Source organism: Plutella xylostella, chromosome 22, assembly GCF_932276165.1.
Source record: "Plutella xylostella chromosome 22, ilPluXylo3.1, whole genome shotgun sequence".
NCBI classification, from domain to species: domain Eukaryota; kingdom Metazoa; phylum Arthropoda; class Insecta; order Lepidoptera; family Plutellidae; genus Plutella; species Plutella xylostella.
This window is the reverse complement of record NC_064002.1, coordinates 8,402,788-8,422,230: the sequence shown is the minus strand read 5'-3', so window position 1 is coordinate 8,422,230 and position 19,443 is coordinate 8,402,788. Positions and strand designations below refer to the sequence as shown.

Sequence of the window (19,443 nt, the reverse complement as noted above, 5' to 3'; positions counted from 1 at the left end):
ATGATTATTGGCTGATGATGATACCAACCGGCGAATATTTTATGCAAAAATAAAAATATGAAACATTAGTGAGAACGCGTCCTAATCTCCTGGCACAAGTTACAAATTATAGTTGACCTGTTTTGTCATTGTCTTATGATAAAACATAAACACATAGCCCATAAACAATTCACTGTAGGACATGGGCATCATCCAATAGTGAAGAGCATTTAATATCGCATCAGAATATTACCAACTGAAAACGTATATATTGTGTTCTTTTAAATGAAATATTAAAAAAATGGGGTTATCTCCTGTTGGCATATTGTAAATGGAACTTTTTCCTTTCTCACGAGTTTAAAAATCTAAATATAAATATTTATATCAAATTTGTTATATAGGTATATATAGTTTTTTATATGAAATTTGTTAATGAAATAATATAAAAAATTGATACATTAGGAGTTGACTTTTTCTTAGTGGAACTTTTTAATTGCTCGTGAGAAGTAGAACCTATATATATTATGTGAACAAATTGAGTGATTATAATGTGACCCCGCCGGGGATTGAAACCGTTACAATCAGTTGTATCAGGTCCATTCTTATGACTCAGGTTTCAAAGTATAATTGTCCTGTTTTCTTCTCTTCGCGAGTCGGTAACATGGCAGTAACTGAAGAAATAAAACGAAATGTGTATGTTTCAGTTTTTTTTACTCAATGTACCTCTGTTCTGACCGTAGCACTTGCCAATTTTCATAGGTTTAGGCCATAGAGAAATACATTTTTAGTTTCGATTTACCTGCGCGTTTAAATAGTAAATAGTCAAATATTAGTACATAATATTATTATATACACTCGCGAGAAATGAAAACGTTCCAGTGACATATGGAATGGCATTGTCAGGATGAAATTTTCCATTTCTGACTATATTGTAGGTAACTTTTTTCATGGCCTCAAGGTACACCTATACAAAGTACAATCGTACTTTAAATATGTGCCTCAAATTTCAACTCGATATATTTACCCATTTCTGAGGTAAGGTTACTAACACACAGCGTCGGCGGCAGTGCAGGCCATGTCGGATTTAGAGGAGTTCTTTAAAGACGTTCTTCGCAATTTCACGGCCAAACCATTTACGAACTCAAGGGATAACGCCTACTTCATGTCTATGGCACTGACTGCTTCCCTAGTGCCCTACTGTCAGCATACCAACATTCTGCGTTTAACGATACCTTACCTTACAGTTTTACTGTAGCCTTAATAATTACCTTTGATGGATCTCTTCACTATCAAGAAATTTGTTTCTTGAGACCTCATCGAATTCAGTTTCATATAAGCATAAAACCTGAAAATCGGTGCCTGAATGTTAAAGTAAAGTTAAAAACGTTTTAGTTCATAATTGGGTATGTAGAGATTGAAAATGTATTGATTTCATGTCCTTCCAACTTGTACAGGTTTATTCTTAGAACATTCGCAATGTTTATGTACGCCCTTTTGCTTACCGGCAGCCGATTTAAATAAAAACAGTTTTAAGTTGGTAAAGAACTGCATTACAGCACGATTGCATATTATAACGCAAAAGATGTTGTGATAAAGTCGTAATTGGTGCGGTATCATATTGTTTACTGAAATTATCCTAGGACATAAAAATTGGTAAAGATATACTTCATTATTGAACAGAGAAGGGTGGTATCTAATTAAATATGTAATAACACATGGAGCATTACAAACAAGTTTTGTTCATTTATTTAGGTATAATAAATAGCGTGTGTATGTACAGTGGTGGTGCAGGTAAATGTCGGTCTAGTGGTGGAGGTAGTGGGCGGGCGCAGCGTGGTGGGCGGGCGCGGCGTGGTGGGCGGGCGCGGAGTGGCTCACGACCGCGTTGAAGCCGCTGTGGGCGTCGGCGGAGTAGTGCACGGTGCGCACGGAGCCGTCGGCTTCGACCTGAGAGTACTCGCCGTGCACGGCGTCACCGTCGCGGCTCTCGTGCTGCGACTTGTTGTCGCCGGTGTGGGAGTCGGCCACGGAGTAAGAGTACTCGTACTTGGGGTGCGCGATCTCCTCGTGCTGGGCGTAGTGAGCGGGGGCGGAGTGGTAGGCTACGGGGGCGGCGGCGTAGTGAGCGGGGGCGGCGTGGACGAGGTGGTGGGCTTGGGGCTGGTCGTGACGCACGATGTTCTGCGAGGAGACGGCCGCGGCGGACGAGTAGTGTGCGGGGGCGGCGTGGTAGGCCACGGGTGCGGCGGCGACGGCGATCTTGGCGACGGGCGCGGCGATGGCGTGCTGGTACTGGTGTTGCTGGTCGTGACGCACGATGCTCTGCGAGGAGACGGCGGAGGCGGCGGAGTAGTGCGGCTCGGGCAGCAGCCCACCCGCCGCCAGCGCCAGCACGCAGCTCGCCACCACTATCTGCAATTCACACAACACACAGTTACAAACACTCTCACACTATGCATCCACATCCACATCATATCCCATATCAATGAACACTTACTTTGGAGAACATGTTGAAGTGATAATTGCTAATGAACAACTGATGTGTTGCATACGATGCAGAAAGTATTTATACTGATCGAATTTCGGGTGTGACAACGAAAGGTCAACTTGTTTTATGTACTCACACGCAGCTTGCAGGCTATTCTTGTAAATTCTTAATAAGTTAAAAGCTTTCACTGTTATTAAGAAAACTATTTAGGTACTTATTTGCTACTAATGCTAGTGTAATTATAAACAAACAAAAAACCCGACTGCACGCTAAAAAGATGAAAACAAGCCCCAATGTTAATGGAAAGTATTGCAGGCGGGGACCAGCAGAGGGTTCACCATTTAGCTGAATGTTACTTAGATAGGTACATACATTGTATGGCGGTCAAGTTGGTCCCCTCCTGCGATACTTTCCATTAACATTGGGGCTTGTTTTCATCTTTTTAGCGTGCACTCGGGTTTTTTGTTTGTTTATAATAATTTTTTTTATTTATAACTTTTTAGTTGTCTTTATTTTATGAAATTTGATGTCAGTAGTTTTAGTTTATGAACATTTTTTATTTCAATCATTTTGGTGTTGCTATTTAAATACTTACCTACAATATGCATATTTTTGTAATGTGCTAATCAAGCCCTTTCATTTGATTTTCCACACTGCATAGTTGGAAAAATATTTTTTTTTCGATCATCACTTTATGTCCTCTAGAGGGCGCTATGTACATTTTAATGTAACGTCACATAGCCTATAACCATTGCGCAATCAATACGCTTCTAACGATACCTCATACATCAAAATCTATCTAGCCGTTTAGGCTACAGGAGGGAACAAAGAAACAGACATACATACATACATACAAACATACAATCGAAAAAACATTACCCTCCTCCTTCGGCAGTCGGGTCATAAGAAAATCAATGAAGATCATGTAGGCTTTGTAATAATTCATCAACTGAATTTAAAGTCGCTCAGCGTGCTATGGAGAGAGCTATGCTTGGGGTTGCTCTGATTGATCGTATCAGAAATGAGGTTATCCGTCAGAGGACTAAGGTTACCGACATAGCTGTCAAAATATGCAAGCTGAAGTGGCAGTGGGCTGGTCATATCTGCCGAAGAACCGATAACCGTTGGGGTAGACGAGTTCTCGAGTGGAGACCACGAACAGGCAAACGCAGCGTGGGACGCCCTCCTGCCCGCTGGACTGACGACCTTAGGCGGGTGGCGGGTAGTGGTTGGATGAGGAAGGCCGAGGACCGAGTGTTGTGGCGCTCCTTGGGAGAGGCCTATGTCCAGCAGTGGATGATTATTGGCTGATGATGATACCAACCGGCGAATATTTTATGCAAAAATAAAAATATGAAACATTAGTGAGAACGCGTCCTAATCTCCTGGCACAAGTTACAAATTATAGTTGACCTGTTTTGTCATTGTCTTATGATAAAACATAAACACATAGCCCATAAACAATTCACTGTAGGACATGGGCATCATCCAATAGTACCAAATTACTCCAAAACGGAAATGGTTAGCTTAATCTTAAAATACAGCATCTGTCTGCATTAAGTATTGAAGAGCATTTAATATCGCATCAGAATATTACCAACTGAAAACGTATATATTGTGTTCTTTTAAATGAAATGTTAAAAAAATGGGGTTATCTCCTGTTGGCATATTGTAAATGGAACTTTCTCACGAGTTTAAAAACCTAAATATAAATATTTATATCAAATTTGTTATATCTATATAGTTTTTTATATGAAATTTGTTAATGAAATAATATAAAAAAATGATACATTAGGAGTTGACTTTTTCTTAGTGGAACTTTTTAATTGCTCGTGAGAAGTAGAACCTATATTATGTGAACAAATTGAGTGATTATAATGTGACCCGGCCGGGGATTGAAACCGTTACAATCAGTTGTATCAGGTCCATTCTTATGACTCAGGTTTCAAAGTATAATTGTCCTGTTTTCTTCTCTTCGCGAGTCGGTAACATGGCAGTAACTGAAGAAATAAAACGAAATGTGTATGTTTCAGTTTTTTTTACTCAATGTACCTCTGTTTTGACCGTAGCACTTGCCAATTTTCATAGGTTTAGGCCATAGAGAAATACATTTTTAGTTTCGATTTACCTGCGCGTTTAAATAGTAAATAGTCAAATATTAGTACATAATATTATTATATACACTCGCGAGAAATGAAAACGTTCCAGTGACATATGGAATGGCATTGTCAGGATGAAATTTTCCATTTCTGACTATATTGTAGGTAACTTTTTTCATGGCCTCAAGGTACACCTATACAAAGTACAATCGTACTTCAAACATGTGGCTCAAATTTCAACTCGATATATTTACCCATTCCTGAGGTAAGGTTACTAACACTGTTCCAAAAATGCACCTCGATATGTTATTTTTGCTAGTTAATGGATAGCGATAAACAAATTCTGCTTGAATTAGACAGTATTAAGTGCACTGACAGTTTTGCCTGTTCCATTGAAGACTTGCCGAATAATTTGCCCAAACTTTCACCAACTTTTTCCATTATGACCCAAAACATTAGAAGTATCAACAAAAATAGTGATGATCTTAGCGTTAACTTATCCCTCTTTAAACGAAACTTTGATGTATTAATTCTCACTGAATGTAGACTCAATGAAAATATACCATTACCTTCAAGACCGGGATATTCTGTATATAAAACAACTTTTAAAGTGACACAGAGTGACGGTGTAGTTGTTTATATCAATAACCTTTTGGAACACTCAGTAAAGGAAGTATTTATTTCTGATGCTTCTTGCCTCCACGTGAAGCTGCACAATTTTACACTTCTTTGCATTTACCGATCACCCTCAAACTCTAACATAAACGGATTCGTTAATTCATTAGACAAATACATCGAAACAAGCCAACTAAATAGTAACTTAGCTATTGTAGGTGACATTAATATAAATATTATTGATGGTCATGAAGATTACCGTAGTGCCAGCTATCTAGAGATGTTGTCTAGCCATGGATTGCTTCCGGGACACAGGCTAAAGACCAGAAAGAATAGCTGCCTAGACCACATCATGATTAATATAGACCCTAACAAATTTTCGGTAACAATAGCCGTACTGGAAACAACTATCACTGATCACTCTATGTTATTGTTCAACATCTATTCTAAAATCACACCAAAAACATTAAATAAAACTAGAAAATCTACAAACTTTACGGATGCTATAAACACACTGAGGGAACAAAATCTTGCGGAACTATTAACTATTAATGACCCAGACACATTAGCTGAAAAAATTACAGATAGTATAAAAATATGCCTTGAATTAAATACCAAAACTGTTAAAATACCTAACAATCGACGGTTAATTAAACCGTGGATGACACCTGGTCTTCTTAAATGTGTAAAAAATAGAAATAAACTACAAAAACAATCACAACAGGACTTAAATAACGAAATATTAAAAATTACATACAAAAGATATCGTAATTATTGTAACAATTTATTAAAAAAGATAAAAAGGCAGTACGAGCGCGAAACATTATCTAATGCCAAACATAATAACAAACTTCTATGGAAAACCATAAAAAACATAACTAATCTGAACAGGCCTAAGTCAAAACATCATGAACTAACTACTTTAGCGCAATCTGCCAAGGAATCTGCCAACATAATTAACAGACACTTCATAAACGTAGGAAAAGAGCTCGCGGAGCAAATCGACTATCAGAATGAGCCTTGTCCACCTTCCTTTCCACATCAAGTTAATACAATTGGAATAATTGAGCCAGATAATGCGGAAATTGAATCTATTATACTTAACTTGAAATCACACTCAGCGGCGGGATGGGATGAAATACCTACCAGGTTCATTAAATTGGCAAAGAATGAGCTTACGCCCTTGTTGAATCATTTATGCTGCTTGTGCTTGGACAGGGGTGTTTTTCCGGGTGTTCTAAAACGTGCAATTATTCACCCTATACACAAGTCTGGGGATGGAGGCGATGTTGACAACTACAGGCCAATATCAATTCTTACAGTCATTTCAAAAATCTTAGAAAAAGTTATAAACAAAAGATTAACTAATTATTTACAAAAATATAACATTATCTCGGATTCTCAATTTGGTTTTCAAGCAGGTAAAAGCACAGAAGACGCGGTTTTAGCACTAACTAGCCAGATAGTAGAGTTTTTGGACAGTAGAAAGAAAGCTCTATGCGTCTTTCTTGATTTAAAAAAGGCGTTTGACACCGTCTCCATCCCCTTACTCATCAATAAACTGCATCACTTGGGAATACGCGGGTCATTTTTTGACTTAATTTCTGATTATCTGCTTAACAGAAGTCAGCAGACTAGATTGGATGAAACTACTTTCAGTGCAGTAGACTCTACAACTCTATATGGAGTCCCACAGGGTAGTGTCCTTGGTTAACTTAGCTTAGTTAACCTACCCTCTTTCTGCTCTATATAAACGACTTGACCGAAATGAGTCTGGTAAAAGGTAGAGTATTCTCCTATGCTGACGATACCGCCCTGTTGTTTCATGGCACCAACTGGGATGAAGTGCACTCCAGAGCTGAAGCAGGTCTTCATTCGGTGATTAAATGGTTACAATGTAACCAACTTACGCTGAACTTGAAGAAAACAAATTACATAACTTTTTCTTTACGAAACTCAGCTCAACCTGATAATAGTCAAAAATTGACTGCTCACTATTGTAAAGAGCCCAATGTGCTGAACCAATGTACCTGCTCCCATTTAGATAAAGTTCCATTTGTGCGATATCTGGGTGTATATATAGACCAAAATTTGAACTGGCACAAACAAATTGAAATTTGCACTTCTCGCGTTAGAAAACTTCTGTGGATTTTTAAATATTTAAGGTATGTAGCAGACAGAGATCTGATTATTAATATTTACCGAGCCTTAGTCCAGCCTATTTTGACTTACTGCTTGGCCATCTGGGGTGGAACTCACAAAACTAACCTAATTTTACTTGAACGTGCTCAGCGCTCTCTACTTAAAGTGTTATTGGCTAAAAAAATATCTTACGGAACTGTAAATGTGTATAGTGATTGTAATGTACTGACTGTAAGGCAACTATATATACTTAGCTGTATACTAAAAATTCAAAAGAAACTTAAACCTAATCTTAAAACCCTGTCTAAGCGAAGTTTATATTCTGTTATAAATCAACCAGTAGCAAAAACAGTTTCAGCTTCAACTCAATTTGGTGTACAATCTATATATCTGTATAATAAACTAAATAGAGTTCTTAACATTTACACAATGTCTTTTTATGAATGTAAAAAAACAGTTTTTAACCATTTAAGAACATTGGATTACGCAGAGAGTGAGGAATTACTAAATAGAATAGCTTAAGTCATAAATATTAAGTTTATTAATAAAATTGTGTATTTCCTGTAATTTCAATTGTGTTAAAATATAATTCTAATTTATTTAATGATTATTTTATAGCTATGTATTTTACTTTTATTTTAATGAATTCAAATGTACTTACTTATTTATTAATTGTAATTTTATATAGCTGATCCTAAATGAGTTTTTATAGCTTAAAATTTAGGTAGTACTTATAATTATTTTCACGTAGTCAAATTTAATGTTAATTTAAATTTTCACTGCATGCTGTATATACTTAATATAATTTTAATTATTTGCAAGTTATTTTTATATACTTACTTTTGGAAGAGCGGTCATATCCTAATACAGGTTTTCAAAACTTAAAAGGATGTGGCCTTACATACTTGTAACAAATAACTTGTGTTTTGAATAAATGATTTGTATTTGATTTGTATTTGTATTTGTAACACACAAGTTCTTTAAAGACGCTCTTCGCAATTTCACGGCCTAACCATTTACGAACTCAAGGGATAACGCCCTTGCTTTACTGTAGCCTTAATAATACCTTTGATGGATCTCTTCATTATCAAGAAATTTGTTTCCTGAGACCTCATAGTTCAATTCAGTTTCAAAAAAAAAAAAAAAACACGTACTCACGCCTTGTACTAATGTACTCCCTTGCGGGGTAGGCAGAGGTGCATTGCTGCACCCACTTTTCGCCAGAGTGTTATGTTAGTCCCAATGTAATAGGGGGCGGGCCTATTGCCATTTTACGGGCACATCCAAGACCCGAGAACAAATGCCCCAGCCGGGAATCGAACCCGGGACCATCGGCTCATTAGTCAGGTCACTAACCACTACGCCATTCGGTCGTCGAATTCAGTTTCATATAAGCATAAAACCTGAAAATTGGTGCCTGAATGTTAAAGTAAAGTTAAAAATGTTGTAGTTCATAATTGGGTATGTAGAGATTGAAAATGTATTGATTTCATGTCCTTCCAACTTGTACAGGTTTATTCTTAGAACATTCGCAATGTTTACCTATGTACGCCCTTTTGCTTACCGGCAGCCGATTTAAATAAAAACTGTTTTAAGTTGGTAAAGAACTGCATTACAGCACGTTTGCATATTATAACGCAAAAGATGTTGTGATAAAGTCGTAATTGGTGCGGTATCCTATTGTTTACTGAAATTATCCTTGGACATAAAAATTGGTAAAGATATACTTCATTATTGAACAGAAAAGGGTGGTATCTAATTAAATATGTAATAACACATGGAGCATTACAAACAAGTTTTGTTCGTTTATTTAGGTATAATAAATAGCGTGTGTATGTACAGTGGTGGTGCAGGTCAATGTCGGTCTAGTGGTGGAGGTAGTGGGCGGGCGCAGCGTGGTGGGCGGGCGCGGCGTGGTGGGCGGGCGCGGAGTGGCTCACGACCGCGTTGAAGCCGCTGTGGGCGTCGGCGGAGTAGTGCACGGTGCGCACGGAGCCGTCGGCTTCGACCAGAGAGTACTCGCCGTGCACGGCGTCACCGTCGCGGCTCTCGTGCTGCGACTTGTTGTCGCCGGTGTGGGAGTCGGCCACGGAGTAAGAGTACTCGTACTTGGGGTGCGCGATCTCCTCGTGCTGGGCGTAGTGAGCGGGGGCGGAGTGGTAGGCTACGGGGGCGGCGGCGTAGTGAGCGGGGGCGGCGTGGACGAGGTGGTGGGCTTGGGGCTGGTCGTGACGCACGATGTTCTGCGAGGAGACGGCCGCGGCGGACGAGTAGTGTGCGGGGGCGGCGTGGTAGGCCACGGGCGCGGCGGCGACGGCGATCTTGGCGACGGGCGCGGCGATGGCGTGCTGGTACTGGTGTTGCTGGTCGTGACGCACGATGCTCTGCGAGGAGACGGCGGAGGCGGCGGAGTAGTGCGGCTCGGGCAGCAGCCCGCCCGCCGCCAGCGCCAGCACGCAGCTCGCCACCACTATCTGCAATTCACACAACACACAGTTACAAACACTCTCACACTACGCATCCACATCCACATCATATCCCATATCAATGAACACTTACTTTGGAGAACATGTTGAAGTGATAATTGTTAATGAACAACTGATACGTTACGTACGCGTCAAAGCTTTTTAGGGTTCCGTAGCCAAAATGGCAAAAACGGAACCCTTATAGTTTCGTCATGTCCGTCTGTCCGTCTGTCCGTCTGTCCGTCTGTCACAGCCGATTTACTCGGAAACTATAAGTACTACAGTGATGAAATTTGATGGGAATATGTGTTGTATGAACCGCTACAAAAATATGACACTAAATAGTAAAAAAAAGAATTGGGGGTGGGGCCCCCCATACATGTAACTGAGGGATGAAATTTTTTTTTTCGATGTACATACCTGTGTGGGGTATCAATGGAAAGGTCTTTTAAAATGATATAAAGTTTTCTAAAAAACATTTTTCTTAAAGTGAACGGTTTTTGAGATATCAGCTCTCAAAGTCGTAAAAAGTATGTCCCCCCCCTCTATTTTTATAACTACGGGGTATAAAATTCTAAAAAAAATAGAGGTGATGCATGCTAATTAACTCTTTCAACGATTTTTGGTTTGATCAAAGTATCTCTTATAGTTTTTGAGATAGGTTGATTTAACTGTAATATTATATTTGCTGCTACGGAACCCTTTGTGCGCGAGCCCGACTCGCACTTGGCCGGTTTTTATTTATATTGATCGAGTTTCGGGTCTGATAAAGAAAGGTCAACTTGTTTCACATACTTACTTGCACGCCATTTTTTTAGGTAAGTAAGTACTTAGTGAGTAAATTTAATATTCCTTTCTTAAAATCTTTCTTGCTTTGAAAATCATAATATTTTTTTTACTAAGTAAATGAAAACATTTCACATAATATATCAGAGTATGAGCTTTTAAATCTGCTTACATACATACAGGAATCATTTAGTAGTTTTATTTTATGGATTGATTCTATTAATCTACTATACTTTTATTATAGCTACTTTCATCCCAATACCTACTAGATCTTCTCAACGCCTGCGACTAGAGGTGTTACTATATTCTAGCCGTGTCGTCTTGCTATGAGCTTGCCTACTTTACATTGTAGGTACAAGGACAGTGATGATAATAATATTTTGTGTAAGTATGCTAACGACACTTAAATTGTTTGAAAAGGTTGTTGAAATGTAAAATACCAATCTTGTAATAATTATGTATTTTTATTAAGTACACTAGAATGAAATAAATATTTGTTTACGCGTGTTTTTGCTGAAAAGAATAAAAACATGATTTGAAAGCTCTTTCTCACTTGAGTTGGTAATTACACATCTACCACTGTAGTGATGTGTTTTACTTATATAAATAAGATGAGTCATTCATTCATCAAGTGTGACCCGCAATGTCGAGGTGAAGATGAGCCGCGGAGGCGCCGGCCGCGAACCGGTCAGTTTTGAAAGTCAAGAACATCGTCATTTGTGACATCATCCTTTCGTTATTCGTCGGTTATAAGGATTTTTACGTATAGTAATAGAAATAAGGAGCCGAGCTTGGAAGTAGAAAAAAAGGCTTTATTTCTACTTTCATGGAGACAAGTTGTCGTAACAGATAAGATCTGATCCTCTCATTAAAGAGTTCGAGTGTTCAAGTACTGGTATGTATCGATGATTTTTTTTCTTTCGGAGATAATATTTTCGTGAGTATATTTTGCATAATAATGCAATAGAAATGTTTCTTACTGACGTGTTACTACTTTTAATAATAATTTGGCCCATCTTCAATTACTATAAATAGAAAGTTATTAAATAGCTATTACATTTATAACGACTAAATAAATATTTCAAAATTATACGATCCGATAAGAGGATGTACTCGTATGTAAAATCAACATACTAAGGTAAACCTTTTATAGGCAAGGTATCCTACTTTTGGCCCGCTTCTTATAAATAAAATCGTTTTAATACATAAAATTGAAACAATACATCAATATTATTTTACGTTGAAAGGCGTTGGTATTTTCGTAATAGTGCAGTGAGTAAGGTCAGGGCCAACCGGTCACATATTTGACCGACTGCCGAAAACCTGTATTAGAATAATGCGCACGAGTGGATTACTGAACCTAAGGCTCAGTTCACAACACTAATATTTATTTCTTGGTAATTTTGTAAGTCACATTATAATTACATTATTTCAAAAAAAAGCTATAGGTATTTTGAGATAAAAAGCATACACATATTAAGAGATATGGAAAGCCACTAAAGGCTAATAATTTATGTTACTTTAATATTACCTACACGTAACGGTCCCTATGGTATTAACTTAGTTAGATCTTAGTGGGCTACCTATTTTTAATATAACTCCTAAATACAAACATACTCATAGAGTCGAATTTTTATACAAAGAATTTAACTTAATGTCAGCCCCAGTATTAGAATGTTCGAATTCATAATAGACATCAATGAAGACACAGCCTTTTTAGCTGTCACACTGTATCTCACTTACTAATAAAAGTTAGATCAAGATATGCAAATATTTTAAAACTTAATGCATTGGTATTTTTATTTAACGCAATGCAGTATGGTACTTGTTACTATACAATGTAGGTAATCATATTTTATAAAATAAAGCTACCTAGGTACTCTTACTGTTTCATCCTTTCACCACGTCAAGCTCTCGTATTTGTCATTCACATAATACACGCCAAAGTGTACTATAGATACACGCCAGGAACATTCCCAACCACACCGCCACAGTATGGCCGCCTCTGTGCATTGTATACTATTTAGCAGTTAACACTAACTACAATAGATTCTGAAAACGTACCCTTTTATGTAAAAGATGTATAATAATAAAAAAAATAACTTTGATGACTCGTTGACTCTGATGTAATGTTACGTTAATGAATAAATCCATTACATCATAAATTTTTCATCAATAAATAAAACAATAGATGCATTTTCTAAACAAACACATAGACAAGAAGATGCCTTCAATAAATACTAGATGGTACGATTTATCATAATCAGTTATTGCTACGATTTCGCTTGAGAGTTTTCACATCATAAAATTATTAGTTACTTACCTATTAATAACTTTACTCTTCAATATTAAGTAGGGATATAGTTTTTAGATTGAACAAAATAAGAATAAGAAGATGCTGTCAATGGTAAGTTTTATATTTTAGTATTTATATAAGTACGAGGTAAAATATTTAAAATGTATACTCACCTATTTGTTTGTTTATGCTATCTGTAACTACACATTTTCAGATATTTTTATTGCTGTGCTTTGGAAATAGTTTTGGGTTACCATCAAATTTAACTACTAAATATTCAACAAGTACAACTATGAGAACTACAACTACATTCATAAACAGGAACTTATACAAAGACGCCTGGAAATTCCATAACGTCATGTTTCACATCGTAACTCGCAAAGAACGTTTGAAATATAAAAACCCATCAATAAAATATTTGGAGAATCAAATAGGAATGCTGCCAACAAGGAAAGAAGCACAAATTGAGAAATTCGTAAAACATGAAAAACGTAAACATTTTTTGAGGGCGATGATGAAAAGTTACAATAAAATGAAAATTCTACCGAGCTTTTCACAATTAATTCGATCTGCATTAACGAAACAGCCAATCAGCAAGAAAGCAATGGTGGTAGCCACCACTTCAAATGCTCATAATATATCGCATACGACAATTAATGCATCTCAAAAAAACCTACAAAATAAAACATCTATAGATGTGAGTTCAAGAACAACTACTTATATTAAGATTTTACTAGTGACATAAAAATATATAAACTATATAATTTTAAAAAACCTGAAAATATCATGGCGCATAAATTCCGTGTAGGTATACATTTTTAATAATAAATAATCTGGTATATTTTATATTTTTGTATATAATTTCAGAGAACAGTGGCAGATATTTACAAATCCATAAGAAATCGTCGCGAAGCTAGAAGTATGAATATACACAAGCGTTTCCCACAAGGGAGAAACTATGTTTATTTCAAACGCATGTTGACTTACAAGCCAATACGGAACAGTCTGAGTCACAATAAGAAAACCGAAACAAACAATAGCACTGACGCTACAATTTTTAATCTTTCAACGTCTAAGGCTATGTAAGTATTCTTTATACTGATCTTAGCCTACACGACATGGTTAAATAAACAGTTAAAGATGTTATTGTTTATAAAACGTTGTTTACCATAAGATTATTTTCGGAAACACCTCAATAATCATTCTAATGTTTTAGATCTATCGATACAACATCTCCAGTAGAGCAATTAACAGCAGATGCACCGGTCCGAAACATATTCCAAAGTCACGTACATTGGCCTTTCAATCAACTGACCCAGAAGGGTAGTTTATACAAGAAGAAGATGTTGGTTCGAGAGAGCAACCACTTGCGGCCCAATGATTGGCCGATACCAAACCAAAACCGAGGTTTCATCAGACATTCGGCGATCTATATGCCCAGAAAAAGAGACTAAATTCAAGGCTTAGGTGGCAGTTTAAAGTGGTATTTTTTAGTTCTTTTTAAGAAGCTGTAGACTTAGAAATTTACCGGATGTTATTTAATTTGAAATAAGCAACTTGCCAAATATATTAAATTACTGACAATTCGATAATTTATAAATATAATATTATTTCAATGTTTTCTTCTACTTAGTAATTTATAGAAAATTAAGAGTGTTATACGTTTGACATGTGCCTATTTGTTTGGAGAGTGTTTTAATTTGATTTCGTTATAACTAAAGAAACAGAAAAATACTACGAAATAGTATAGCTTTTATATAGTAGAATAACTAACGTTCCTGTAAATATAGGTAGGAATATATAAAATTGGCATAACAAATAAAATAAAGATTTTGGGTGTCGTACGAAATAAGAACGCGATATATGGTGAATGTACTTATCATGACCTAGAGCGAGTTAAAATCTGGTTCGACAAGTTCTGAAATACATCGTGGGTTCAGCGCATGAAGTAAGTATAAAAGCTTTTGTAATTAGTAATCCCACATCATTATCTGGTGATAGACAATCAATACAACACATCAATATGTTCACCAAAGTAAGATATAATTTTTGAATAAAAAGTAAAGCTTATTAGCTAATTCGAATAATTCATTTTTAAAATTAATTTTATCGACGGTTTGCCGTCTTCTTAAACCATTTTCAACCTCAGTTGCGACAAAATATCCATCAAAAACTGATATTGGTTATCATAGTATCGGATTCAGAATGTTAAATGTGTTACTTGATATATCCTTACAGTACAGCTTTTGTAAAGACTAACTCAAGTCCCTCCAATCATAAAAGAGGCTAATAGCTCCCAGCCATTACACGGATAGGGTCTACAAAGTTTTAGGTCAAATATAATTTTAAAATCATTGTTTCCAGTTGTTATCTCTGTGCGCCGTGGTGGCGGCGTGCTCCGCGGGGCTGCTGCCCGAGCCGCACTACTCCGCCGCCTCCGCCGTCTCCTCGCAGAGCATCGTGCGTCACGACCAGCAACACCAGTACCAGCACGCCATCGCCGCGCCCGTCGCCAAGATCGCCGTCGCCGCCGCGCCCGTGGCCTACCACGCCGCCCCCGCACACTACTCGTCCGCCGCGGCCGTCTCCTCGCAGAACATCGTGCGTCACGACCAGCCCCAAGCCCACCACCTCGTCCACGCCGCCCCCGCTCACTACGCCGCCGCCCCCGTAGCCTACCACTCCGCCCCCGCTCACTACGCCCAGCACGAGGAGATCGCGCACCCCAAGTACGAGTACTCTTACTCCGTGGCCGACTCCCACACCGGCGACAACAAGTCGCAGCACGAGAGCCGCGACGGTGACGCCGTGCACGGCGAGTACTCCGTGCACGAGGCCGACGGCTCCGTGCGCACCGTGCACTACTCGGCCGACGACCACAGCGGCTTCAACGCGGAGGTGACCCGCACGGCGCCCACGCACGCGCCTGCGCACCACGCCGCGCCCGTCTACTACCACCACTAGGCCCCACACTGTACCTGACAAACGAACTATTTATTTAAATATACTGTTCCTATAAAACTTATCTGTTTTCCATTTATTGTATCCACCTTCGATTAGGTATACTGAGCTAAAATGTGTTCCATACAAAAGAATTCAACGCGTGCGCTGAACTTTTTTTCATAACTTATAACATAAGAATTGGACGTTGTTATTAGGGCTTGGTATGAACTTCAACAGCATGAAAATCATTGTCAATGCTAAAATTTTACTGAAGCCAGTGATTTTTGGTATTTATGTGGTATACTCGTTGTATTTGATGATCAATATGTAGAAATAATGTCTTCCTCGGGCAGACTATTTCACTAGACATAATAAGCAACCACGTCAAAGAGGGTGGGCGTGGGTAACAAAAAATTAAACACTATTACTTAACTTGGCTATTCCTTTAATTTTTCTATATTGTAATTAAATTTTTTATCTTTATATTTTAATCATAATGTTATGGGTGTCGGAGATCTGATAATATATATCTACACAGATACATAGATACATAGATGCATGATTTAATAATATGAGAGATAATGAGTAGATATAGCCGTTCTTGTGTCCCATCATCATCATCAGCCAATAATCATCCACTGCTGGACATAGGCCTCTCCCAAGGAGCGCCACAGCACTCGGTCCTCGGCCTTCCTCATCCACCCACTACCCGCCACCCGCCTAAGGTCGTCAGTCCAGCGGGTAGGAGGGCGTCCCACGCTGCGGCAAAAAACGGGTGGCTCACTTGCGATTGACCCCTGACTACACCTTCGGGGACTACAGTCAGGAGCATAGTACAATACTATTATGAATGTTTGTATGTTAAAGAGATTAGTATTCTGAACGCCGTTTCGATCACAAACTACTGATTCATTCCTATAAGTGTTACTACAAATCACTTTAGTTTATGGGACTTACGCAAACATGGGGCACACGGATGAATTCTGCTGATTCATATATTAATTCATGCCACTAACGATCCATTGGGCCTTAAATTCAATCTTTTCAAAGTACATAACGGTCAAAAATAGCACTATTTTGTGTTTGCATCCGATTAATTTCTATAAAATTTAGACTTCAGGCTTTCAGGCTCTATTTCAAAAACCCGACGCCACGCCAACGCCATTTTACTTGAACTAGTAAACGTGCTACCGACTCAAGTCTTAATTGATTTATTTTTGCTATTAACTTGCTATGTAGTAGCTAAGAAGCATGCAGTGTCAGGTTAATAACAAAGAACAGTAGGAAATACAAATAACAAGAAAGCTCGACGCTTCAGCTAAGCATTTATTTCGAAGAATATTACCTAAGAACTCTACTGTTCATGATCTTTATTTCACTATACTCTAACTTGTGCCTTAGTCATCATCCTCATATCGACTTACAGTATACTACTTTTCCCCAAACGGTCATTGGTTCTTCGGATGACCTCAGATTATATGTATATATTAATTTGTAGGACAATGTCGGTAAACTTAGTTTTCTGATTGATGACAATATTTCTGATGCTAGCTAATATTTGACGAAGCTGCCACAATGCAGTCCAAACCAGATGATTAGGTACGCTTAACAGTCATCTTGAAGTGGTGGCTTCTGACCAATAGTATACCGGAGGTTAACTGTCTCATAACTAAATATAACTCCGGTTTAATGTCGTCAAGCTGAACGTGACTATGCAATTGATCAAGTTATACCTACATAAAACACACCCGAGTCCGCGTTATTCTATGATATAAACGGATTATGTTTTACCCACATTATGAGAAGCCGCCTTTCTGCTTTCTTTTACATTTTCTGTTATATTGTCATTTTCTATTATACTATCAAATAATAAAACCATTAAACAAAATGGGTTTTTAAACAAAGCGTTTGACAATCAACTAACTTTACTACACTTTACAAAAGCGCACTCGTCGATGTCTTTTGTATGGAAAATTCATGTAAAATGTACTTAAGCTATGCTATTGTCAAACAGTAATGCAATAAATGGAAAACATTTAAATTTTATAGGAACAGTATATTTAAATAAATAGTTCGTGTGTCAGGTACAGTGTGGGGCCTAGTGGTGGTAGTAGACGGGCGCGGCGTGGTGCGCGGGCGCGTGCGTGGGCGCCGTGCGGGTCACCTCCGCGTTGAAGCCGCTGTGGTCGTCGGCCGTGTAGTGCACGGTGCGCACGGAGCCGTCGGCCTCGTGCACGGAGTACTCGCCGTGCACGGCGTCACCGTCGCGGCTCTCGTGCTGCGACTTGTTGTCGCCGGTGTGGGAGTCGGCCACGGAGTAAGAGTACTCGTACTTGGGGTGCGCGATCTCCTCGTGCTGGGCGTAGTGAGCGGGGGCGGAGTGGTAGGCTACGGGGGCGGCGGCGTAGTGAGCGGGGGCGGCGTGGACGAGGTGGTGGGCTTGGGGCTGGTCGTGACGCACGATGTTCTGCGAGGAGACGGCCGCGGCGGACGAGTAGTGTGCGGGGGCGGCGTGGTAGGCCACGGGCGCGGCGGCGACGGCGATCTTGGCGACGGGCGCGGCGATGGCGTGCTGGTACTGGTGTTGCTGGTCGTGACGCACGATGCTCTGCGAGGAGACGGCGGAGGCGGCGGAGTAGTGCGGCTCGGGCAGCAGCCCCGCGGAGCACGCCGCCACCACGGCGCACAGAGATAACAACTGGAAAATATAAAACCAAGTTTATTATTATAAAGAATTATACTACATTTTCAAATATCCTTGTATAAATTTCATCTTTAAATTAATATGTATGATAATGTTCTTTAATTTGCGAAGCTAAACGATTTGTTTAAATTGTTCAGCTCACCTTAGAGAACATTGTGTTTATCGTACTGTACTTGAACAGTGAATGATGATGTATGTTAATTAAGTGCAGCTTTTATACTGTGAGTGCAACCCCTAAAGCAAAATTTGGCGGTGAAACTTGTAGAACGAGCTTTGCCCGCAATTTGACCTCGTCACTTCGCCACTCTCTGTCTTCAGAGTTCATATACGTACGTACGTAGAACACATAAGTAACAAATACAAAAAGTACGCGTTTTTAACAAATAATTTTATATTCTAAATTGAAATATGGTTGAGTATTCGGTGTATAATATATTTTTTCTAACTTACAATAAATTCGTCACGCGTATTGAATTACAAAGATACATTATAAGATAAAATTTGAGGAATTAATCCACTCTCTTTTGTGAAATGTCGGCACTTGGAATAACTACAGACCAAATGGGGAGATACGGGCCAAGATAATTGATAAATGCAAAAATTCTGAAGAAACCAGCTTATATTTTTTTTCATGGACATCATGTAAAATATTATTATCATCTTTATAATTCTGGAAATTTTATTAGTCACCATTAATGTAAAGTCCTTAAATTTTCTTACAATTGAACTGTACCAGAACACCCTGCTTTCCCCTGTACAAAATAAGCCGAACACAATGCCTGCTTTGATACAAAAGAATGTGATGATTCGATAAATGACTGGGTGTTTCCTGATTAAAGAATAGTATAGATGTGCCTTTAGGTAGAATTACAGGTGTTTGTTATTTTTATAGTTGTCATAAAATATTATTTGGGTCGTATAATATC

The 19,443-nt window shown here is 38.6% G+C and overlaps 2 protein-coding genes across 2 annotated transcripts; one reads left to right on the top strand and one right to left on the bottom strand.

Moving 5' to 3' along the window:
• Positions 1 to 1,697: 1,697 nt before the first annotated feature.
• LOC105388427 (histidine-rich protein PFHRP-II) lies at positions 1,698 to 18,703 on the bottom strand. The gene is made up of 5 exons (XM_048628951.1): positions 18,660 to 18,703; positions 18,184 to 18,511; positions 17,930 to 17,949; positions 9,219 to 9,743; positions 1,698 to 2,301 (listed from the first exon to the last, which is right to left on the bottom strand). Exons 1-5 carry the CDS (start codon positions 18,669 to 18,671, stop codon positions 1,783 to 1,785), a joined length of 1,404 nt encoding a protein of 467 aa, XP_048484908.1. The 5' UTR covers positions 18,672 to 18,703; the 3' UTR covers positions 1,698 to 1,782.
• Positions 14,857 to 15,869, top strand: LOC125490265 (cuticle protein 8-like). The gene is made up of 2 exons (XM_048628942.1): positions 14,857 to 14,905; positions 15,235 to 15,869. Exons 1-2 carry the CDS (start codon positions 14,894 to 14,896, stop codon positions 15,832 to 15,834), a joined length of 612 nt encoding a protein of 203 aa, XP_048484899.1. The 5' UTR covers positions 14,857 to 14,893; the 3' UTR covers positions 15,835 to 15,869.
• Positions 18,704 to 19,443: the final 740 nt, after the last annotated feature.

What these genes read in the sequence shown, in the direction of transcription:
- LOC105388427 (XM_048628951.1), bottom strand. An exon ending in AGCCTACCACTCCGCCCCCG is followed by an intron (nt 17,950 to 18,183) that starts CTCACTACGCCC and finishes CCACGCACGCGC; the next exon opens with CCGCGCACCACGCCGCGCCC. An exon ending in CCGCGCACCACGCCGCGCCC is followed by an intron (nt 9,744 to 17,929) that starts GTCTACTACCAC and finishes CTGCTGCCCGAG; the next exon opens with CCGCACTACTCCGCCGCCTC.